Source organism: Sorex araneus, chromosome 1 (assembly GCF_027595985.1).
Source record: "Sorex araneus isolate mSorAra2 chromosome 1, mSorAra2.pri, whole genome shotgun sequence".
Classification (NCBI taxonomy): domain Eukaryota; kingdom Metazoa; phylum Chordata; class Mammalia; order Eulipotyphla; family Soricidae; genus Sorex; species Sorex araneus.
In genome coordinates this window covers 103028546-103049511 of record NC_073302.1, presented here as the reverse complement: position 1 = coordinate 103049511, position 20966 = coordinate 103028546, and the positions used below count along the sequence as shown (strand labels likewise).

The 20966-nt window shown below is 51.0% G+C and overlaps 1 protein-coding gene across 8 annotated transcripts in view; it reads left to right on the top strand.

Moving 5' to 3' along the window:
* The window catches only part of CTNND2 (catenin delta 2), a 902659-nt gene that overhangs the window by 857228 nt on the left and 24465 nt on the right, over positions 1-20966 (top strand). For all 8 annotated transcript variants that reach the window (XM_055141787.1, XM_055141773.1, XM_055141779.1 and 5 more), the window contains 2 exons: positions 4796-5006; positions 11215-11299. In XM_055141787.1, coding sequence (XP_054997762.1) covers positions 4796-5006; positions 11215-11299 — 296 coding nt within the window. The remainder of the gene's footprint in view (positions 1-4795; positions 5007-11214; positions 11300-20966) is intronic.

Genomic DNA, 20966 nt, shown 5'->3' with positions numbered 1-20966 from the left:
AGAAGTAGGTTATAAGATATCGCACGACCGCTGGGAGCTTGCTTTTGAGTCTCTGGATGTTGGCTGTTGATGGGATTACACACACCTGGGTTCCTCTACCGGTACCTTCATGCGTTAGGCCTGTCCGAACATGTGGAGAGGGGCCTTGAGCATGGCTGTGGCTAGGTTCTGGTGGTCTTCAGGCGCCGGAGAGCTCGGGGCGGGGAGGGAAACTGGAGCCTATCCCCTCCGAGCGGCCCCGGGAAAGACAGCCGGACATGCGGGCAAGAGACTCTCTGCCTGAAAGCAAGATAAAACCAAAAAAAAAAAAAAAAAAGACAAAATAGAAAAAGCGTTCTGATTACCAGTCATCTGGCTGTGAAAACTCAGTTCCACCCACCCATCTTGCAATCTGCAGCTCTTTTTCATCACCACGATTTCCTAGACAGGAACTGACTCAGGACAGGATTAATTCCATTCAGGTTTTAAGAGATCGGGCACCCGGGCATACCACTGAGGTGCTGGGGGGTACTTGTGATTGGACAGAAAAAAATAGCTCTTTTGTTCTTTCTAACATGAAAAATTAGAACTGTTGCTGTATCTCATGTTATCTAGAAACCTAAGGAAGCAGAACAGTCCAGACATAGAACAGTCTCCTTTCTCGGGAGAGCTTATCATTTCCAAGCAGTGCAGAGAGACCTTTATTTCCAAGAAAAATACCTTGTTTCCTCAGGTTTGAGCTTCCTGTGCTGCAACATTGCTCCTGGATATACCCAGAACTTTCTAGATAAAATCTCAAATGGATCTCGAGGCTCCAGTGATAATAAAATGACTCCTCACCATCCACGTCCCAAGCAAAGCCTTGTTGGCTGTTCTTTGTCCACGCTCACTTCTCCTGCTGCACAGGTGGCACCCAGGAGCCTCGTGGTCTAGAGGCACCGGCCACTGCCCTCGAGGTGTCTACGCACAAGGAAGAGAATCTGTAGGCTCTCCCAGGTCTCCCGTGCAGATATGACTCGAATATGAGAAACCTTTCTCTGCAGCATCAATGGCTAACACAATTCTGTGCCCCTTGAGAGCATTTCTAGACCATGACAAGACTTTTTGTGATGTGATCATTTCATTTGATTGTTTTTCTCCGCTTAGAGGGCCAGAAGTGGAGACTGAAAAGTCCTCCCCCTCGTTATGCTAACACCTAGACTACGTGGACTACCCATGGTCAGTGTTGGGAATGTTAGAAATGCAGCCATCCAGCGCATGGCTCGATACAGCAGCGACTTCTGTCCTTTCCCGCATTGCTGGGGAAGGGACGGGGATAGCCCTGGGGGGGGGGGGGGGGGGATGAAGAGGCTGTGTGTGCAGGAAACGCTGTTCTGTCTGATAGGGGACACCTTGTATCTCATCAGAGTGCTGGGAAGTGACCTTGGATGGAAATATACCTTCCCATCTGTCTGCTACAATGTTTTTTATTTTATTTTATTGAAGCGCCATGAGATACAGTTACAAAACTTTCATGTTCTGAATTTTAATCATACAGTGATCGAACATCCATCCCTCCACCAGTGCACATTCTCCACACCAATGTCCCCGGCATACCCCCTTTCCAACCCTCCCCCTGTCTCCATGGCAAACAATTTCCCCCATACTCTCTCTCTACTTTGGGGCATTATGGCTTGCTATACAGATACTGAGAGGCCATCATATTTGGTCCTTTATCTACTTTCAGCACACATCTCCCATCCCGAGCGATCCCTCCACCCGTCATTGACTTAGTGACCCCTTCTCCATCCCAGCTGCCTTCTCCCCCCGCTCATGAGGCAGGCTTCCAACTATGGAGCAATCTTCCTGGCCCTTGTATCTACTGTCCTTGGGTGTCAATCTCTTGTTATGTTATTTTATACTCCACAAATGAGTGCAGTCCTTCTATGTCTGTCCCTCTCTTTCTGACTCATTTCACTTAGCATGATATTCTTCATGACCATCCACTCGCAATGTTTTTTAAATGATGAAAGCAAGAAAAAACTTAAAAATCCTTCTGCCATGTCCTTTCTTTCTCCTTTTTTTTAAAAAAAAAACTTACCCTTGACAATGTTCGAGGTCAGCCACCGTTTCCTGTGGAGTTGGGTGTATGAGGGTCCCTGTCTGCAGTGATTAGAATCCTTTCAGCTCCTTCTTCCGTCCTTTGCCTCAGGAAGAAAGGGGGAAAGAACGAGCCCGTCCCTCTCATACCAGTGGGATTCAGGTTTGACTAATGATGCTTCCGGGGGCTTCATGAAAGTATAAGGTCATCCAAATGCTGAACACAATCAACTCTAAGTCAGGACTGAGTTAATGAAAGTGCATACAGCGCCTCATGAGCGGAGGAGAGAAGGCAGCTGGAATAGAGAAGGGATCACTAAGAAAAAGATGGCTGGAGGAACCGGTCGGGATGGGAGATGTGTGCTGAAACATGATGCCCTCTCAGTATCTATATTGCAAACCATAATACCCAAATGTAGAGAGAGAGTGTGGGAAATATTGTCTGCCATGGAGGCAGGGGGAGGGTGGAGAATGGGGGGAGTAATACCGGAATATTGGTAGTGGGGAATGTGCACTGGTGGAGAGATGGGTGTATGATCATTGTGTGATTGTAACCCAAACATGAAAGCTTGTAACCATCTCATGATGTTTCAATAAAATTAAAAAAAAAAAAGAAAGAAAGAAAGTACATACAGCAAATTGCTCAGAGAGCAATCCAGGCACACACAAAAAAAATCCTCTCCTGTTTTTTTTTTAATTCTAAAATAACATTTGAAAAAAACATGATGCTACCTTTCGTTGGAGGAGTGGGAGGGTCTTGTGCAACCACTTTGGTCTTTTAGTTGAGTCACTGTGAGGTACACAGTTACAAAGCTGTTCGTGGTTGGGTTTCAGTCACACAGGGTTCCCACACCTGTCCCTCCACCTGTGTCCTTTTCCCACTACTCATGTCCCAGTTTCTCTCCCACCCGCACCCCCACTCCCCACAGCCTGCCTTTAGAGCAGGCACCTTTCTTCTCCCTCCCTCTTCTCTGTCTCTGTCTCTGTCTCTGTCTGTCTCTGTCTCTCTGTCTCTGTCTCTGTCTCTGTCTCTCTCTCTCTCTCCTGTCGGATTATGGTTTATGCAATCACTTCTGTCACACTCACAGAGATCAAGTCAATGATCACTTTCCTCTTGCAGGAATTCAGACGTCAGCGTACTTTGTTTTTGTCCCAGCTAAAATAAGCTATTTAAACATGGAATAAGAGCAGATACCAAAATTAAAAGGACCTGTTTTATTTATCACTGCCTAGGGTTGAGTTTGTGTATCTCCCCCCATGGGGAGGGGTCAAGGGGGGGCCAGCAATCTCCTCACCTCCAGGCACCATACACAGAGAATTAAAGAGGCTTTCCTTAAGAGACAGAAGGAAAGCATACTTCAGAGACATTTTTCGTCACTAACTAAATAGGACTGACTGGGAGATGAGAGACAGGAAGGCTTTAACTCTGGACAGGTGCCGTCGCCAGCGAAGAAAATTTAAAACAACCAACTAGGTCACAGGCACCCAGTAACTTAGTTCAAGAAGTAAATTAATGGAACTGAGGTACAGAATTGAAAGCTGCAGGTGGGATGAATTAATTGTCTTGCAGGGTTATTGGTGATGCCTAAAGCATTTTGGATACCAAAATTGGCCCATAAAAATGTCATTATAATTGCTTTATCTTGGGAGGGGTGTGATTAATGATGATAAAATGAATTGAAGAAACAAAATTGGATTTTTTTTCTCATGTGAAGGAAAGCATATCAAATTAGTATTAGTATTATGTTCCATGGTGGAACCATACAATAGAACGCCATCAGAGAGAGGAAAACCGCTCCTCGAGTACCCTAGTTCAAAAGATCCCTAGTGGTATATTGTCCTTAACGTTTCTGTTCCTCCTTTGAGTGTTCTCTTTGCTGTGTTGGGCCGGAACCCGTAAGTCGTGTGTGCGAGAGTCCACATTTGACTCTCAGTTGTTAAACAGAGCAGGTCCCAATGTAGCTCTCGTCGAGCCATTTTTGAGCTTCTGTTAGAAACCTGTGTTTTCCTGCCTTCTGTGATCAGAAGGAATCCGGCATCTATTGAGTCTCGTGCCCTGGTTATCCCACTTATCCCGTGCATCCCATGCCTCCAGTACTTCCTCCTTGATGCATCCTGTCGTGGGTTAGCACCATTGCTCTCTCTTTCCCCTTTTCTTGCATTTGCCGTTGTTGTGGAGACAGGGTGGACACATTGAGCTGCTGTGCACGGGAAATACACACAGAATTGTGGTGTTGGATCACAAACAGCAGTGCCCCTAGCACCTCCCTCAGCCAGTGGGGTCGTGCAGGGGATTGAACTTCTGCCTCCGGCCTGCAGACCCTCGACTAGCTGAGCCCCATCTCAGGACCACCCCTCCCCACTACTCTTCTTAAAGTACGGGTTGTGTCAGGCGACTGGGGAGAGATCGTTCAGCAGGTAGAGGGCTTGCCTTACATGTGGCCAACAGGGTTTGATCCCCGGCATCACATATGTCTGCCGAGGCCCCTCCAGTAGGTTGGTTCCTGAGTACACCTGAAATACCTTCCGAGAGAGCCAGTCCCGGCTCCGTCGTGAGCAGCAGTCCCAGCACCCACCTGGAGAGGCCCCACCGCTCCCTCGCTGCAGAGTGTCCGCGGTTATGCTGGGAAAGTCCCCCTGTGAGCACCGATGTGGGGTCCTTGTTCCCACCTCCCTCCTCCCGCCTCTTCCTCCCTTCCAGCCCCCTTTCAACTCTTCCTCCCTCTCCCCCCCAAAGGCAAATACGCCATGAGAGACCTCGTGCACCGGCTCCCGGGCGGCAACAACAGCAACAACGCGGGGAGCAAGGCCATGTCGGATGACACGGTGACGGCCGTGTGCTGCACCCTGCACGAAGTCATCACCAAGAACATGGAGAACGCCAAGGCCTTACGGGATGCGGGCGGCATCGAGAAGCTGGTTGGCATCTCCAAGAGCAAAGGAGACAAGTAAGTCTGGGCACCGTCATTCATGTCACGCGTTCCAGCCAGGGTGTCTCTCCGTGGGGACAGAGTTCCCGGGTCTCAGCCTGGCTGCTTCCCCGGGGGACTCCACCGCATGTCGCTGGAAAGCTTTGATCTGGGAATCAGAGCCAGGGAGGCAGCTCACAGGTTCTAGTCTTCCGGCCACCTAGGGAAAGTTGGGGTGACTGGGCATTTCCACTGGGTCAATAGCTCACGACTCGGTGACTCCCATGATGCTAGTATGAGAGACTGGGCCGTCTCGGGCACAGAAATGAGGGTGTTCTGCCAACTGAGACACAGAGCAGCCTCGCCTGTGTATGGCCAGGTGCTCTAGGGGTGATGGGGGAGGGGATCTCTATAGAGTTGTAAGTAGGTGTCGGACACTGTCGGGTTGGACCATTTTTGCTCTGAACTGCCCCTGCTCTGCGGAGCATGTTGGCATGTGGGGAGAAAGTGTGTTGGAGTCAGAAACTCGTGCCCATCCAGCACCCTCCCACTGAGTTGAGGATGGGAGTGAATAGTTTCCCATGTCCCTCGGCCTTGATTTCCCGCATATGAAGAGGGGAGGAGCGGGGAGGAGCACCCGATGTCTGTTCCCCATGGAAAGGGAGAGTCCCGTGAAGGCTGAGGGGGAAGCTCCTGGGCATACGGGAGGGTGGCGAGGAGGAGAGCAGACACAATGCCCTACTCAGCGGCGGCACAGCCCCAAGTAGGAAACTCTGTAACACTTTGATTGTCATTGTCATCCCGATGCTCATCAATTTGCTCGAGTGGGCACCAGTAATGTCCCCATTGTGAGACTTGTTACTGTTTTTGGCATATCAACTACACCACAGGGAGCTTGCCAGGCTCTGCCGTGCGGGCGGGATACTCTTGGTAGCTTGCCGAGCTCTCCAAGAGGGGTGGAGGAATTAAACCTGGATCAAACACGTGCAAGGTGAATGCCCTACTGCTGCACTATCACTCCAGCCCTTAAAACTCTAGTTTCCACTTAAAATTCTCTGGTATCTGACTATGCACAAACAAAAACTCTCTTCCCAAGCCAAGGCAAGCTGTCAGTCGCACAGACACACCCACCAACCTTAATTAAATTTCCAGTCCCAGAAACGCCTGGCTGTAATCAAATCTGACCCCAAGGGTAAACCTTTTGTCATGAGGGTCAACTTCTTGAGTCTTCACCCCCCACACCCACCTCATTCCTCCTCACCCAAAGACTAGCCAAGTTTTCTTTTGTTCTTCCAGACTATGAGGAATGCACTTGGAGACTTGTTAAAGCTCCTTTCTTATTTGGTTTGATTTGGGATTGTACCATTGTTTACTAAGAAAAATTTCTCAACTTCTATTTAAACACCAAGACCGCCAACTAGGCTCACTCAGCAATGGGGTGGCAGGATTTGAATACTTTTCTCCGTGAAATAGAGCCTCCGGGGATTCCAGTGTGGGGAATTTGAATTATACCTGATGGTATTTTTCTTAACAATAAAGTGCTGTTTCTCAGAGGCAGAAAACCAAGTACCTTCTTCTTCCGATAGCTTTAGAATGTCTTATTGAAGTGCTCGCCTGTTATGAGCCTGCAAAGTTTAATAAAGTAGTTTTTGACGCAAACACGAAAACATCAATACCCCAAAGCACACCTCATATTTGCTTTTATTTATGGACATTGAAAGAATCAAGGGTCTTTGGGAAGGTAAAACTAACTAGCCTTGGTGCTGAGTTGGCCAGTATCTTTTCCTTCCAACCTATAGACATCTCTTCCGTGGCAAACATCACGAAAAGGACCTTGCTGCAGAAAGATGCTTTCATCAAACCACTTTATTCATACTACAATCAGAGAAATGTACGTGGTGAAGCAGAATAAAAAGTCATTTGGGAAATTCATCGATGAAATAGTACACACCCACAGATATTGGGGCCCTTGGAGAGAGAAGGGGATACAGCAGCAATGGTTGTGGTGTTTGATTCATGGCCATGAGAAACCATTGTGAACAGAACTGTAAGCCACATAATATCAATTAAAATTTTTTTTAAATAAAAAAAAAGAAATAATATATACCAAGAAAAATGGTCCTATTAGGTCTGAACCAGTCTTGCCCTCCAGTTTTGGTAATCTCAGAAGTGTCCTTCAGTGTGACTAAAAATCTCTTTAAGAAATAGTCATTCGTGGGGCTGGAGTGATAGCACAGCAGGGAGGGCATTTGCCTTGCACGCGGCCAACCCGGGTTCGATTCCCAGCATCCCATATGGTCCCCTGAGCACCACCAGGGGTCATTTCTGAGTGCAGAGCCAGGAGTGACCCAAAAAGCAAACAAACAAACAAATAAACAAAAAGAATTAGTCACTCACTTCCTCCCTTACCCTTTCCACTCGTCTTAACTCCCGGGAATTATAAGTTTAGTAAGAACTGTGGAGGTGGGTTGAGTCAAGCGTCAGCCCAGTTCCAGTTTTCCTGCTGGGTCGGTCCCATCCATTATTTCATACGCTCTGTCTCCTTCTCATCCAGTGACTAATTAGGGGTTGAAAGCAGGCAGGCTCTGGGAGCTGCAGGCAGCCTCACTTCTCATCTGCACCTCAGTTTGGTTATTGCTAGTCCCTGCTCTTAGCGCAGGATCCACCCAGGAGAGTCAGCCCGTGTCTGGCACCAAACTCAACATGTGCCTCTCAATTCATCCACGTTCCCATGGCCTCCTAGACATATTTCAGTCGAATCAAAATTCTTTATTAAAAACAGAACCTTTGGGAGGCAGATGGTTCAGAGAAACAGAACTTTGCTCAAGTAAATTCATAAAATGCAGGGCCAGAGAGATCAGACGGGGGTGGACACTTGCCTTGCCTGCCGCTGACCCTGGTTCCATCTGAGGCACCGCCGTGGACCTCCAAACCCCGCCTTGGGTGACTCCTGAGCACTAAGCCAGGTGTAAGTCCCAATCACAGCCAGATGTAGCCCCAAAGCAACAAAGGCAACAAATTCACAAGACGCTGACATCCCTGCTTTGTTTTTAAAATTACTAACAGGACAGAGCGATGATACAGCAAACAGGGCACTTGCCTCCCATGAAACCAACCAAATTCAATCCCCGTCACCTCACGAGGTCCCCCAAGCTTGCCAGGGAAAATATTTACAGACATGCATGTAGTTCAAACCTGATTTTAAAATATGGAATGGGGAGACAGAGATAGAGAGATCACAGTGAGTCAGAACATTTGCCTTGAATGTGTCCAATCCGGGTTCAATCCCTGGCTCCACACACTTTCCCATGCCCCACCAGGAGCTACCCCTCCATATTGCTGGGTGTGGCTCCCAAACCAAAATAAATAATACGTAGGTATATGAAATATGAAGTACTAGGATAAGAACAGGCGTGAGAATAAACCGAGTAAGGATTCTCTGTTTTGATTTTGCACGTTTGGTTTCTGAACACACAGGAGCTGAAATATCTATTCCGATCTTGGGAGCAGAGCAGCAACTTGCCGATCGAAGCCCGTTTGGATGCAGTCTTGGTTATATGACTGCTGGGGCTCAGGTTTAGGGGTCCTTCTGTGGGAGGGCCTTTTTGGACACCCGCAGTTACTTACATCAGCTGAAATCTTCAGCCATCCGCAGTTTGACCAGTCTGCGGAAGGAGATCAGAAATGCAGTCGTCAATGACTCCTACCGGAGACTTCTACTTACCTTTCCAAAGCCATCGTAGCTTACATTATTCCTTCCACGTGATTGTAAACATCTGTCATGGACCTTGTGTCACATCCATCTGTTTCAGCCGTGCTTTTCCCCCCCTAATTTTAACAGTTATGTCAGGAGTCATGTGGAATGTGTCACTGTAGTTTGTCATCACACAGGAAAGCCATTAACAGCCTCAATGGTTCCTTGTCAGTAAGAACCCCGTTTTGTGGCTGAGGTTATAATCACTTGTCGCGTTAGAAGCATTCTGTTGTTCAAGTCCTTCAATCAGTAGTTACAGTTTTTCAAGTACAAGTTGCTATGGCATCTGTCTACTGAATAGATTAAAATAAAAGTCTACTGCATAAATCAAAATAAAAAGACCTTCCTGCATTATTACAAGACTGTGATGTATTGGCATTTTAATTGAGAAGTTAAAACCTGTTATTCATTCCACATTCACAGTCTCTTTCCTTTATGAACTAAATGGGAAGTAAAGAAAAAAAAACAAAAATTACACTGTCAGAGGAACTTCTGCATACTTAATCTATTTCAGGTAACCATCACCACCTGAATATCAATAGATGTTTCTCTGAAGTTCCTTCACTCTGTCCATGGACAAATATTTAATTAACAATAGAAGAATACTGAAAAATATTTCCCCTTTGCTCAGCATTGAAGAGAGAAGAATAAAATATTGCTGTATCTATGCCCATAAAAAAATTTAAACTTCTGTAAATTAAAGAGATTTAATAGTACAGTCCAGGACAGCAGCATAAATTGTATTAATCATTTACCAAGTGCTGTCAACTATTGTCCAAAAGAAAACATGCATATTACTTTAAGGAGAGTTCATCTTTTATAAATTCTGAAAGAAGAATTTTTAATTTTTTTCTTTTAAAAGTTCATTACAGAGCTAGAGAAGGAGCACGATGGGCTAAGTACAAGCTTTGCTTGCAGGTGGCTGGTATTTAACCCCTGGCCCCACATATAGTTCCCCACGCACTGCCCAAGTGACTCCCTCCTCGAAGCACAAAACCAGGAGTGACTAAACCTCAGCCGCAATACAGGGTTCCTGCTGACAGCTTCTTAGTGCTGCCAGGCATGACCCAACTCCCCAAACTATATCAAATGGCCAGATTTTCAAACGCATCGCAGCTGAGTGCCGTTTCAGTGGTATCAGCAGCAGAGTGACTGGAATCCTTACTATAAGTAGTGGGATGAAGAAACCTTGAACTTGACTGATCTATCTTGCAAGTGTCCAAACCCAGGAAAACAACAGCTACTGAATGCCCCGTGCACTAGCACCCCATTATTACATCACAAATGCATAGACTCACGGCAGCTGTTACCACTGGTCCTCAAATCCCACCTCAACCTGAACCCACCCAACTATCTTTTCCTTTTTTTTTTTAATCAAAGCTCATTTTATTTTAGAGGAACTGTGATCTCAGTTCAGATATCCTTCTCCGGGGACCAGTCACACACACACACACACACACACACACACACACACACACACACACACACACACACACACCTGCCAGGGGTTTGCTTTCCATCCACACCTGCCCCACCTGTTACATCCTCCCAGGCTGCAGGGTCCCCGTTGCGTGGCCCAGCAGTGGGTAAGCAGCAACCCTGCTCTTGTCAGTCATGGCTCCTCCGACCCTGGCACATCCATCTGTGTGTATCGGGCAGGACTCGTACCTCATCTACCAGATGGACTAGAGCAGCCTCGCCAGAGCACCTGGTACCAAGAGATGATAATATCCATTGCTGGGTGCTTTCTAGAAGACGTGTACCAGGCTTGAGCCGGGTCATGGGGTCAGCAGCAGCCCCTGGCCACACAGGACAGAGAACTCATGCTACGTTCGCCATGGCCCTCGCCTCTAGCCAAAGGGCCTTAGGGAAGGTGATGGAATTAAATCCGTGTGGACTGTTTGGCTCGGGTCTGTTTGCAGATGCTGTCTGATGTCAAAAGCGTGGATGGATCTGGAGTTCTCAAGGGCTTTGGAGCCCGTGACTCACAGAAATAAATGATCAAAGTCACGTTGAAGAGGGGGTGTGACCATGGGTGTCTGCAGGGTACTGAGGACAGGCTTCGGCTAAACGGAGCCTCCGAGCTGCACTCACATATGTCCCTCTGTCCACATGTCAGTGAGCCTGTGTGCCACCGCACTTCTGCCTCCCACTCAGCACCTCCTCAGACTTCCCCAGGCCTGTGGAACCTGCACTGTGTGTGTTCTCGTGCTCGTGTGGGGGGAAGGAACGCCCCGATTCTTCTCACAGGGACTGCACAGCTCAGCCTTACACCCCAGAATCCAGCCCGCCCCCCTTACCTTACCCCTCAGCTGCCCTCCTAGTCTCGTCTGCTTGCCTGAGGAGAACACCTTCCCCATGGAATACTCCCCTCTCTCCGAGTGTGGTGGTGAGAGGGGTCGAGACAGCATTGGGGTCCCTGGGAACCAAACAAGCACCAGCATGTATCAGGAGCCCGCTCACCACCTGACTTGTCTGCCTTTTCTTCCCCAGACACTCTCCCAAAGTGGTCAAGGCTGCATCTCAGGTCCTCAACAGCATGTGGCAGTACCGAGATCTGAGGAGTCTCTACAAAAAGGTAAGGTTGGCGTGAGCGCCGGGGGCCCGGTCGGCCCCAGCCCCGAGCCGTGGTGTCTGGCCGGAAGAAGACGCGTCTTTGATGGGGAGGACACATGTCCCGTTCCCAGTGACAGTGCAGGGCCAGATGGCTGCAGGAACTCCAGGAAAGGGTTAACTCCCTGTCCTCTGTGTCCAGTCAGCCCCGGGACTTCGGGCTGTACAGACGCCCACGGAGATGTTTCCCCTCAGCTGTCTTCCAGAGATGGAAATAAACAGCTTTCCCACCATCTCTAGTTTGTCCACTAGACAAAAACTTAATGAACTGAGAGAGTGTGTAAAAATTGAAGGCGACCGCCCCAGGGACGGCGGGGAGTTGTGGAGAAGAGACGGAAATGAGGTAGAGGCTGCGCATTCACGCCCCGCACGCCCCCAGCAGGCGTCTGCATCCTGCTCCTCAAAGGCCTCTTCACCCGTGAGAGCTTTCACGGGAGAACTCTGAGGAGGAAAAAAATGCCTCAGCGAGAAATTTCATTCCCTCATCTCAGCTCCAAAGACTGTGCAGTCGGGGCCGTATGTATAACGGGGCTCTCTGGGGAGGGGGAGGCCGCCAGCGCGCCCAGAAACGGTGAGCCGGATGCTGTCAGAGCAGAACAGCCGGGTGGGTGGTTGTTGTCCTAAGCGGGGCCCTCGCTTGGTTGGAGTGAGCACACGGGCAGAGAGCATCAGGGAGCAGCGGGTGGGAGGGAAGTGGGCAGGGGCAGACGGTACCCTGCAAGGGTCAGGAAACCCCGTCTCCCACCTCCCAGGCCCACAGGAAAAGCACCATGGAGGGACGGAGCCAACAACAAAGGCCCCGACCTCACCCCACTACCCCGGGGTCTGCTACCCACAGGAGCGCTGCCCTCTCTCCTGAGGGAAAGAGTGTCTCTCCTCAGCCAGTGGGGAAGGAATACTTCATCACCCTTGCTCTGGAGGGAGAGTCTATTTTTAGGGTTCCCCAAGGCCCTTTTGTTTCCCAGAAGCATCTGTGACTTTAAGCTAATGAAACTTACTTTACGGTCAGTTCCTCGGCTCCTCAAAGAGCGTCCTCATCTGTAGAAGGACGAATGTTTGAGCTGAAACCGAGAATGGCTGAATTAAGCATGGAGAAGCCTTCTAGACCTTTCCTGGGCATTCTGCATGCTAAGGGAAGTCCCTTGTCAGAAATACTGGTGGGTGCCTTTCTGGTTTGGCCGGAAATTCGCATCCCAGTATCCCTACTAAGTTTCAGCTTGGCCTCCTCCGAGGACCCCAGTAAATTCACCCGAAAGAAGGGCTACTCTGCTAAACAGACTGCCCAGTCTGAAGAAAACATGCCATTAGTGAGCAGGTTGTTCTGAATGCGTGGTTCATGGACTCAGAAATAGACACCCCCACTGACACCCTAGTCGAATGCCTCAGCTCCGCTGCATCTTCTCTGCCTACGTGCGTTCCAGGGAATCTGCTTTCAGAGACTCAGTGGCACGAGTTTCCATCCAAGTTTTGTTGTTGTTTTTCGATGTTGGTGGTAGATTTCAGAAAAAATTATCTCTTCTTGTTTCTATGAAAAAGGCAAAGGTGTTGACAGGAATTTAATGGAGCTCAGACTGCAAAGCTGAAGATCACTTCAGATGTGTTTCCAGAGAGGAGATTCAGAGGATGGGCTGGGGAAGCTGTCAGGAGGTGCTTGATTGACCCACAAGTTTGCAGTACTGAGAGATCTGTCCTTAATACCGTCTCGAGTATGCACTTGTGACATTGAATGAGGACACCATGCTCAATATCACACGTGCAGCTACCAGTTAAGCTCGAAGTTAAAACTTTTTAAAAAAATCGTTTTTGCTTCTTGGAAGTCCTGTTGTGAGAAAACCTTAGGATTTTTATTGCTTACATTGTTCTTCATTGACAGTTTCTTTGCCATCAACAAACAATCCTGATCCATGTCTTTTCATTATTCATACTTCAAACCTATTAAACACCTGTTATACACTTATAAAGGGGAGAATTTCTTAGCGAATAAAATAGCTTCTACTGGTCAGAATGTGACAAGGAACAAGTCTTAGTTTTCTTATTCTTCTTTGCACTTTAATCTGCATGTGTACTGGATGAAATAAGGGTAGAGAGCTGAAAGAGCAAACTCCTGAGGGGTTTACAGTATTTGCATGAACTAAGAGGTAAGAGCGAGCATCCTGGAAGAAAGAGAAAACATGGACAGAAAAATGGAAGTAAAAATTAAAATGGCGACTTTTGAGACAGAATATGAGACCATCTGTCATTTTGTTCCTCTGAAGTTCCAGGCACAGACAGCAGAATCTTCTTTCCTCTGCTGAACGACTTTATTTTGCTTGGAGAAAAACACGCTTACTGAATCAGAATGTTCTTCTCTCCGGGGGTGTTGGCCAGTATGAAACCATATTTGATTCCTGTTGCATTATGAGCTGAACCATCGTTGGAGCCTCTGAAAGTTCAGCCCCAGTGAGAGCGAGACGTCTGCTTTCCCCCCCTGAGGGGAACAAGCCATCGTGGCAGATTGCTCCAACGCTTGGGCTAAATAACGCATCGCTTTATTGTCAGCCAGGCTTTAAGTTTAGATAACCACAAATGCAACTTTAAAATTCTTTGTCATCCACAGCATAGCAGAGGACGTTCTGCAAAAAGAAAAGAAAATCAGCTGTGGGAACAGAGTTGATGGCGGGATCAAGGAGAAGCAGGAAGTCAACAGTCTTAACCTGTTTGAATCTTGGTACAAAAAGACATGGTCCCTGACAGAAGGGGATGCTTTGGTCTGACCTTGGTAGGGAATTGTTGGGGAAACTGGGGAAGGAAGGAAGGAAGGAAGGAAGAAGGAAGGAAGGAAGGAAGGAAGGAAGGAAGGAAGGAAGGAAGGAAGGAAGGAAGGAAGGAAGGAAGGAAGGAAGGAAGGAAGGAAGGAAGGAAGGAAGGAAGGAAGGAAGGAAGGAAGGAAGGAAGATCTTGTAGCCATTGCATCCCATGCCTAACGAGGCACGTCGTTCCATTTGAGTGTGGTTCCTGGTATTTTTCTCAGAACCTTCTCCTTACTTGAATCAGACTTCTCTTGACCCACCCAAAGCTTCTGCCCTTCCTGGTTCTGTTGAGGCAATCTAATCTCTCCTCTCCATGATGACCTTCCTTGTTAAAGCTCATTGTTGGGGGCTGGAGCGATAGCACAGCAGGTAGGGCATTTGCCTTGCACGCAGCCGACCCGGGTTCGAATCCCAGCATCCCATATGGTCCCCTGAGCACCGCCAGGAGTAATTCCTGAGTGTAGAACCAGGAGTAACCCCTGTGCATCGCCAGGTGTGACCCAAAAATAAATAAATAAATAAATAAATAAATAAATAAATAAAGCTCATTGTCCTCCACAGCAAGCCCTCGACTGCTGTAACTGCTCCTAACTGCCCTAACTGACCTGCATCTCTGTGTCTTTCGTTTCTCTGTGCCCGTAACTCGCCTGTGTCTCTGTGCCCCTAACTGACCTCCACCCCTGTGCCCCTGACCTGTATCTCTGTGCCCCTCACTTCTCTGTGCCCCTAACCGACCCCATCCCTGAGCCTCTCACCACCGCTGTCACTTTTCCCCTCGTGCATGCACGTTGGCCAACTTCCATCCCGGAATCTGGCTTCCCTGATGATAGGTTCCTCCGAGCCTGATTCGAGCAGAGGAAGCATGAGATTACGCTTCCCCCGTGCCGACGCTCAAAAGCTAATGAAGCCGAGAGCGAAGCCGCGTCTGAGAGGCTCTTTGTACTATCTGCCAATGTACGAAAAACTCCAGAGCTAGACTCAGGCGGGAGCTGAAAGACAGGAGCCCAGCGGCGTGCCCTTGAGACCTCCCGGCCCGTCAGCGGCCATGTGACCTTGGGCAGTGAGTTCCTTGTGCATCCACCAGGTCTCAGAGCTCAGAGACGTGCTGAGATGTTTGGGGCTCAGTGACCTGACCTGGTGAGCCGCCCTTCCTCACCCAGTCTCCGGCTAAGGAAGACAAAATAAGGCAGTTCTTTCATCTCCGGCCGCTGGGCTTCATCACCCCAGAGTTCCATGAGACCTTCAACCTGTTTCGTGTCTCCTGGTCGGTTGGTCGGTGACTTTCTCAACCCTTCCTTCAGAGAACCTCCCATCCTCTCTGGAGACCTGGGACATCTCTCCATCTGCCCCTTCCCTGTCAGCTTGGTGACATGTTTACATACCGTTGGGAAATTCTACTTCCGCCATGTTATTCGTCGGTTAATGAGGCTTTGGGATGCAAGAGTTTATTTCCTCATCGTCCTCCCCACTGTCCTCTGGCTCCTCCACGTTGTCTTTATCAGCAGCTGCCGCCGCCACTGTGACCTGCATTTTTTAGTTCCCTTTCTCCTGGTTTCTCTTTTCTCCTCGCCCCTGGCTGGCCGTCCAGTACCTCCTTCCTGCAGTTCTTTTCCTAAACAACTGTCCTATCAATTCTATGGCATTGGCCTTTAAGCTAAAGGGAAGTTAGCTTACAAAGTGGCGTTGAGATGAACCAAGTCGCGTGGAAACCACTCTGGGGAAGCCAGTAAGAACAGTGAGGCCTGCGCTGGCTTAGAGACGGTTTGAAATCGTCCGTTTCACGTCAGTGCTGCCTTTCTACGTGCAGCAGCTCCATACGTGCAGAGTAGCAAGGACAGGCCCTGGAGCCCGTGGCCAGGGCTAGCATCATGACCAGGGTAGCATCGTGGCCAGGCCCGCACAGGAAGATGCATGTTCAGTCCCTGGCTTAGTCAGGAACGTGCAATTTCCCGGCCAGAGGCTCTGCCCCAGCCTGTCTGCTCATGGGTTCCTTGTGGCATCGTCCTGGCTTCCGCTGCTCCTGTTACCTTTATCTTGACTTCGTTCTTTACTGATTTTTAAAACCCGGTGCCTAAAAGTTTATTCTGCTTGATTATGAAGTAGGGATGCACGTTTACCTTTATAGAAGTATTTGTTCCTTAAAGGTTTTTTTTTTATTTGCTTGTTTGTTTATTCTCTTAAAAGATCATTGTAGATAAGTAAAAAATGGAGGTCAGCAATCCTCCACGTCTGGGTGGGTTTTAATTTCTTAGTAGGAATCGCTGCTCTCGAAGCTAGTGCGAAGCCGTCTTTTCCGAATCCCCTGGGCTCGAGTCTAATCACGCGCGTTGCTCTGGAGTTTGCGGCATAGGATGTACACCGCAGCTTTAAAGGGGTGAAGTTCGGGGCTGGAGCGATAGCGCAGCAGGGAGGGCATTTGCCTTGCACGTGGCCAACCCGGGTTCAATTCCCAGCATCCCATATGGTCCCCTGGGCACCTCCAGAAGTAATTCCTGAGTGCAGAGCCAGGAGTAATCCCTGAGCATCGTCGGGTGTGACCCAAAAAGCAAAATAAATAAATAAATAAATAAATAAATAAATAAATAAATAAATAAAGGAAAAGTGTGAAGTTCAAGATGGAAGGGTGACGAGACAGCCCCGAGGCCTCTGGAAGACCCCCTCCAGGGTCCTCCAGGGCACGAGAAGGGAAAGCGGGTCCCAAATGGTCGACTTTTCTGGAACCAGCCCCGACTGCTCCACCTCCTGCTCTCTGTCCCGAACAGCCCCCACCCTGCCGAGGACCCTGGGGAGCCACCTGTGTGCACCCAGCCAACCCACACCCACGGCCACTCTTCCTTCCTCCCAAGGCCTGGCCGTGCCCAGCGGCCCTGTCTCTCTAAGTTCCTGCTGGCCTCCTCGCAGGGAAGGCCTGTGAGAGCAGACCTCGGGCACACCTGTCTCGGGGTGCCCTGCCCTCAGGACAGAGTCCAGGACACTTTCCTGAGCAACCTCGGGCCGGGCCCCCACCCCTGGCCACAGCTGCCCCTGACTCCGTCCTTCCCAGCGCACACCCCAGCCCTCTCCTCTGCCCCCAGAACCTTGACCAGCCCCTACCCCCGGCCCCTCTCAATCCTCCTTACTCCCCCCTTCCTGTTGGTGTCACCCCTGCCCCTAAAAATGGCAACTTGGTCTACACTGGGCATCCAGGAATGAGTGCCACCGGGTGCCCGGTGTAGACCACGTTGCCATTTCCAGCTTCCTTCTGCTTCCACCCCCCAGACCTGGGCTGGCCTTGGGGCTCCCCGGGATGTGTTTTCCTGAGACTGCTCCCACCAGAGCCACAGGGAACTTCAGGTGACCCCAGTAGCAGCTTAGAGTCACCCCTGGGTCATCCTGTGGGATGCCACAGGCCCCTCTCCGGGGAACTGAGCCACAGAAGCCATGAGCTCCAGGTACAGTGAGGCCATGTCACCCTTTGGCACAGGAGTCCAGAAATTGGGGTTGTTTTTTTTTTGGGGGGGGGTGTAGCTAAAACATCTCAGGGCGCTGTGGTGGAGAGTCCCGAGTCATAGATCACGGAAGGAAGTAACGGGGACTGTGGGGACCCCACCCCCACGATACATTCCCTTCTTGTTCCTTATGCTGCAATTCAGGCCCTTTGAACAGACTCATGGGGAGAAGCAGGGCAGTCCTTCTGGTCTCATGATTTTCCCAGTGTTTGGCCCCTGACTTTGTCCCGAGTGTGTCTAAAGGCGTTAGATGGGGAGAGTGGCACCCAGTGTCCCCTTCGTGAATGAACGAGAGCCCCGGGCTGTAAGCAGGGGCGAGTCTAAGGCAAGTCAAAGTGCCACCGTGGCGGCACTCTGGGGCCCGAACCTGGACCCGCCCTCCGCCCACTGTGTTCTCGGCCCGGTATTTTGCCAGTCAGGCCCCTGGTGCGCACTCACCCAGCCCCCACCCACAATGCACCACGGCATCCCTCCCCACCCGCCAGCTCCTCCCCAGGAGGAGCAGGCGGGGAGCACGGTGACCAGACCCAGCAGCCCTCCCGCTCCAGAACCACGGCCCTCCTCGTTCCAGCCCCGTCTGCAAGGAGCCCCCGGAGCTCAGGGGCCAGTAAGAGGAGGACGCCGGGCCTTCACTTCCACAGTGGCCTACTGCCACCCAGCAGCTCACTTGGGGGTCCCGGAGCACGTGGAGAGAACTGAGTCACTCTCGCCTGACCCCTCCCTCACCCCGAGACTTATTCCTTTTCATTTTAATTGAATCGCCGTGAGATAGTTAACAAAGCTTTCATGTATAAGTCTCAGTCATACAGTGATGGAACACCCATCCCCCACCAGTGCACATTCCCCACCACCCATGGCCCCAGTATCCCCCTAACCCAACCCTCCCCCTGCCCCCATGGCAGACATTGCCCCCCTACTCTCTCTCTCTCTCTCTGCTTTGGGACATTGTGGTTTGCAATGCAGACACGTGAGGCCGTCACATTTGGGCCTTTGTCTGCTTTCAGGACACACCTCCCCTCCCGAGCATCCCTCCCACCATCACTGACTTAGTGATCCCTCAAGACTTACTCTTATTCCCTGCCCCGGCCCTGGCCCCCGCCCCCGCCCCCAGGACTCTGGCAGGGGAGAGGGCACGATGAGAGCCAAGGCGTGCCAGCCACAGTGGGAGACGCCCTCGTGCCAGCTCCTGCCACGGGCCACGCAGGGGGTGCTCTGAGGAGCACTCCCGGCCACAGCCCCTGCCCGGCGTCCCGGCTGCCTCCAGCTCTGTGTCCCGCCAGCCCCAGGCCCGGCTGCTTCCACACAGAGAGGCCAGCGGGTGCCGGGCCAGAGGAAGGAGAGAGACGCAGGGGGAGTGCCACGCCCCGGAGGCCACCGCAGGGCAAGGCTCCGTCTGAGTTTCTGGAGCTCCCTGTGCCGTCTCCAGCTCTGAGTCTCAGCCTTGTCCTCCCAGTGCCCCTGGACTCCGGAGACCACCCACAGGGTCAGTCCCTGGGCCTCGGGAGAGAGAGGAGGGGCTGCCCGCTCCCCCCCACACGCCAGATAACCACCTGCAAGAGGCGGCCACAGCCCCTGCTGGCCCCTGGTGGACACGCACCCTGACCGCGTGTAATCCGGGGGTCCTGTGCTGATGCTGCAGTTTCTCCTGTTCTGGTTCTGCCGTCGGCCGCTAGTGTCCTCACCTGCCTAGGGTGGGGGTCACCGGCCTTGCTGGCAGAGTCAGAGGATGGGTCTATGCCGGGCACAGGCTGTGGCAGGTCTCAGCATATGGGAAGGGGTTGGGGGCTCAGAGGAAGGGTGAGGGGTGAGATTTCTGTCACACGGACATTTGGAACCATGAAGGAGGCCGGGACCCGAGGTGTGGGCGCATGTCCAGGAATACAGGAAACAGACTTGGGAGCCCCAAGGGACGGAGGAATCGAATCTGGGTCCTGGGTGCATGGTATTATTTATCCCGTAAATGCACAGTGGAGCCGCCCCCGTGTGTGAACTTGGCCAAGGCACACTCAGGGCCTCTCTCCCCTTCCATGGCGGCAGCTTCCCTCCCATCCTTCCCGGCAGGGTGGGCCCCGGGGTGGGGTACAGGGCGAGCGGTGAGCCAGCTGCATGCTGAGGATGTTTGGATGAAATGAATGCTTCCTCCGTGTCCCCGTGACGTCGGTGCTGAGATCCAGGTCTCCAAGCCTGGACACGGGACAGTGCTCATGGGCACCCCCTGAATTTAACTTTGCTGAGGGGGCACAGATGCCGTTGTTCGGGCCCCTGTCAGATCTGGTTCTAGGGCCTGCAGAGTGAGGCCAGGGGCGCAGGAGAGCGGATCTGCTCCTGCTTCTGTCTTCCAGACAGGTCTTCGACACTTCTCGGCATGGGTGTCTGCTCTCAGCAGCCGACTTACAGACACTCGGTTCCACCGGTCACAGTCTCTCAATGATACGGGTTCTGTAGAATTAGGCCACCGGCAGTAAATTAAATTCCTGAAATGGATGTGCTCAGCCTTTGATTTCTCAGTGACAGGCCGGCGGAAGCCCCTTCTCTGGGCATATACTGTACCTTTAAGTACCCAAATCCGTTTTAATGAAATTTCATTAGAGGCACCAGAGCTGAAACAAACTAATGAAGGCAAAGCGGCAGGTCAGGTGGTATTTATTTCTGCATTAAACCGCAAAGACTCCCTTTGGCCCTTAAGATTTAGTTTAAATATTTAGCTCTAATAGCTTTTGGAACAGTTGATGGAATTCGTGTTAATGAATCTTTAACAAACAGTTTACCTTAAAAGTGAGCGGAAGCTTGTTTTATTGCAGCAAAGAGTCGCTGAGGTTTCTCTGACACGGAAAGCGGGCTGAGCCTGCAGTCTGGGGGCCGTCTGTCACCCCCATCCCTCCGTCCTTCCTCCCGGGGAGGTGGAGACAGAGACCATCGCGCATTGCCGCATCTCTTCCTCACGTGGTTCCACTCAGAGGTGTGTTTCTCTGAGGAACAGCCCAGCGTGGACCCAAGTTGGAGTCCCAGGTTGGCCACACGCGGGCGATGCTTTGCCGAAGGTGCTCCCGGGACGCGGCCAAGTTCCCGATGAGAAGGTCTTGCTGGTGAACAGTGAGAGCCTGTCCCTGGCCTGCAGGGGCGGTGACCTGGGCTCACTCAGGGCTTGTAGCTCTTCGCCACGCTTTTGAAGGTCCTCACAGCAAGGGGGAGGGGACGTCCCTTCCGGGAGCCTCCGAGGACAGCTCACGTGCGGCATCTGGGACTGGGACACGGGGAAAGGGCTCAGCGGCAGCAGTGGCAGCTCTGACCCCCAGCCCCGCCATGGTCACCGCGGGACCCCCCGAGCACCTATTCCATGCGGCCCGGAGCAGAA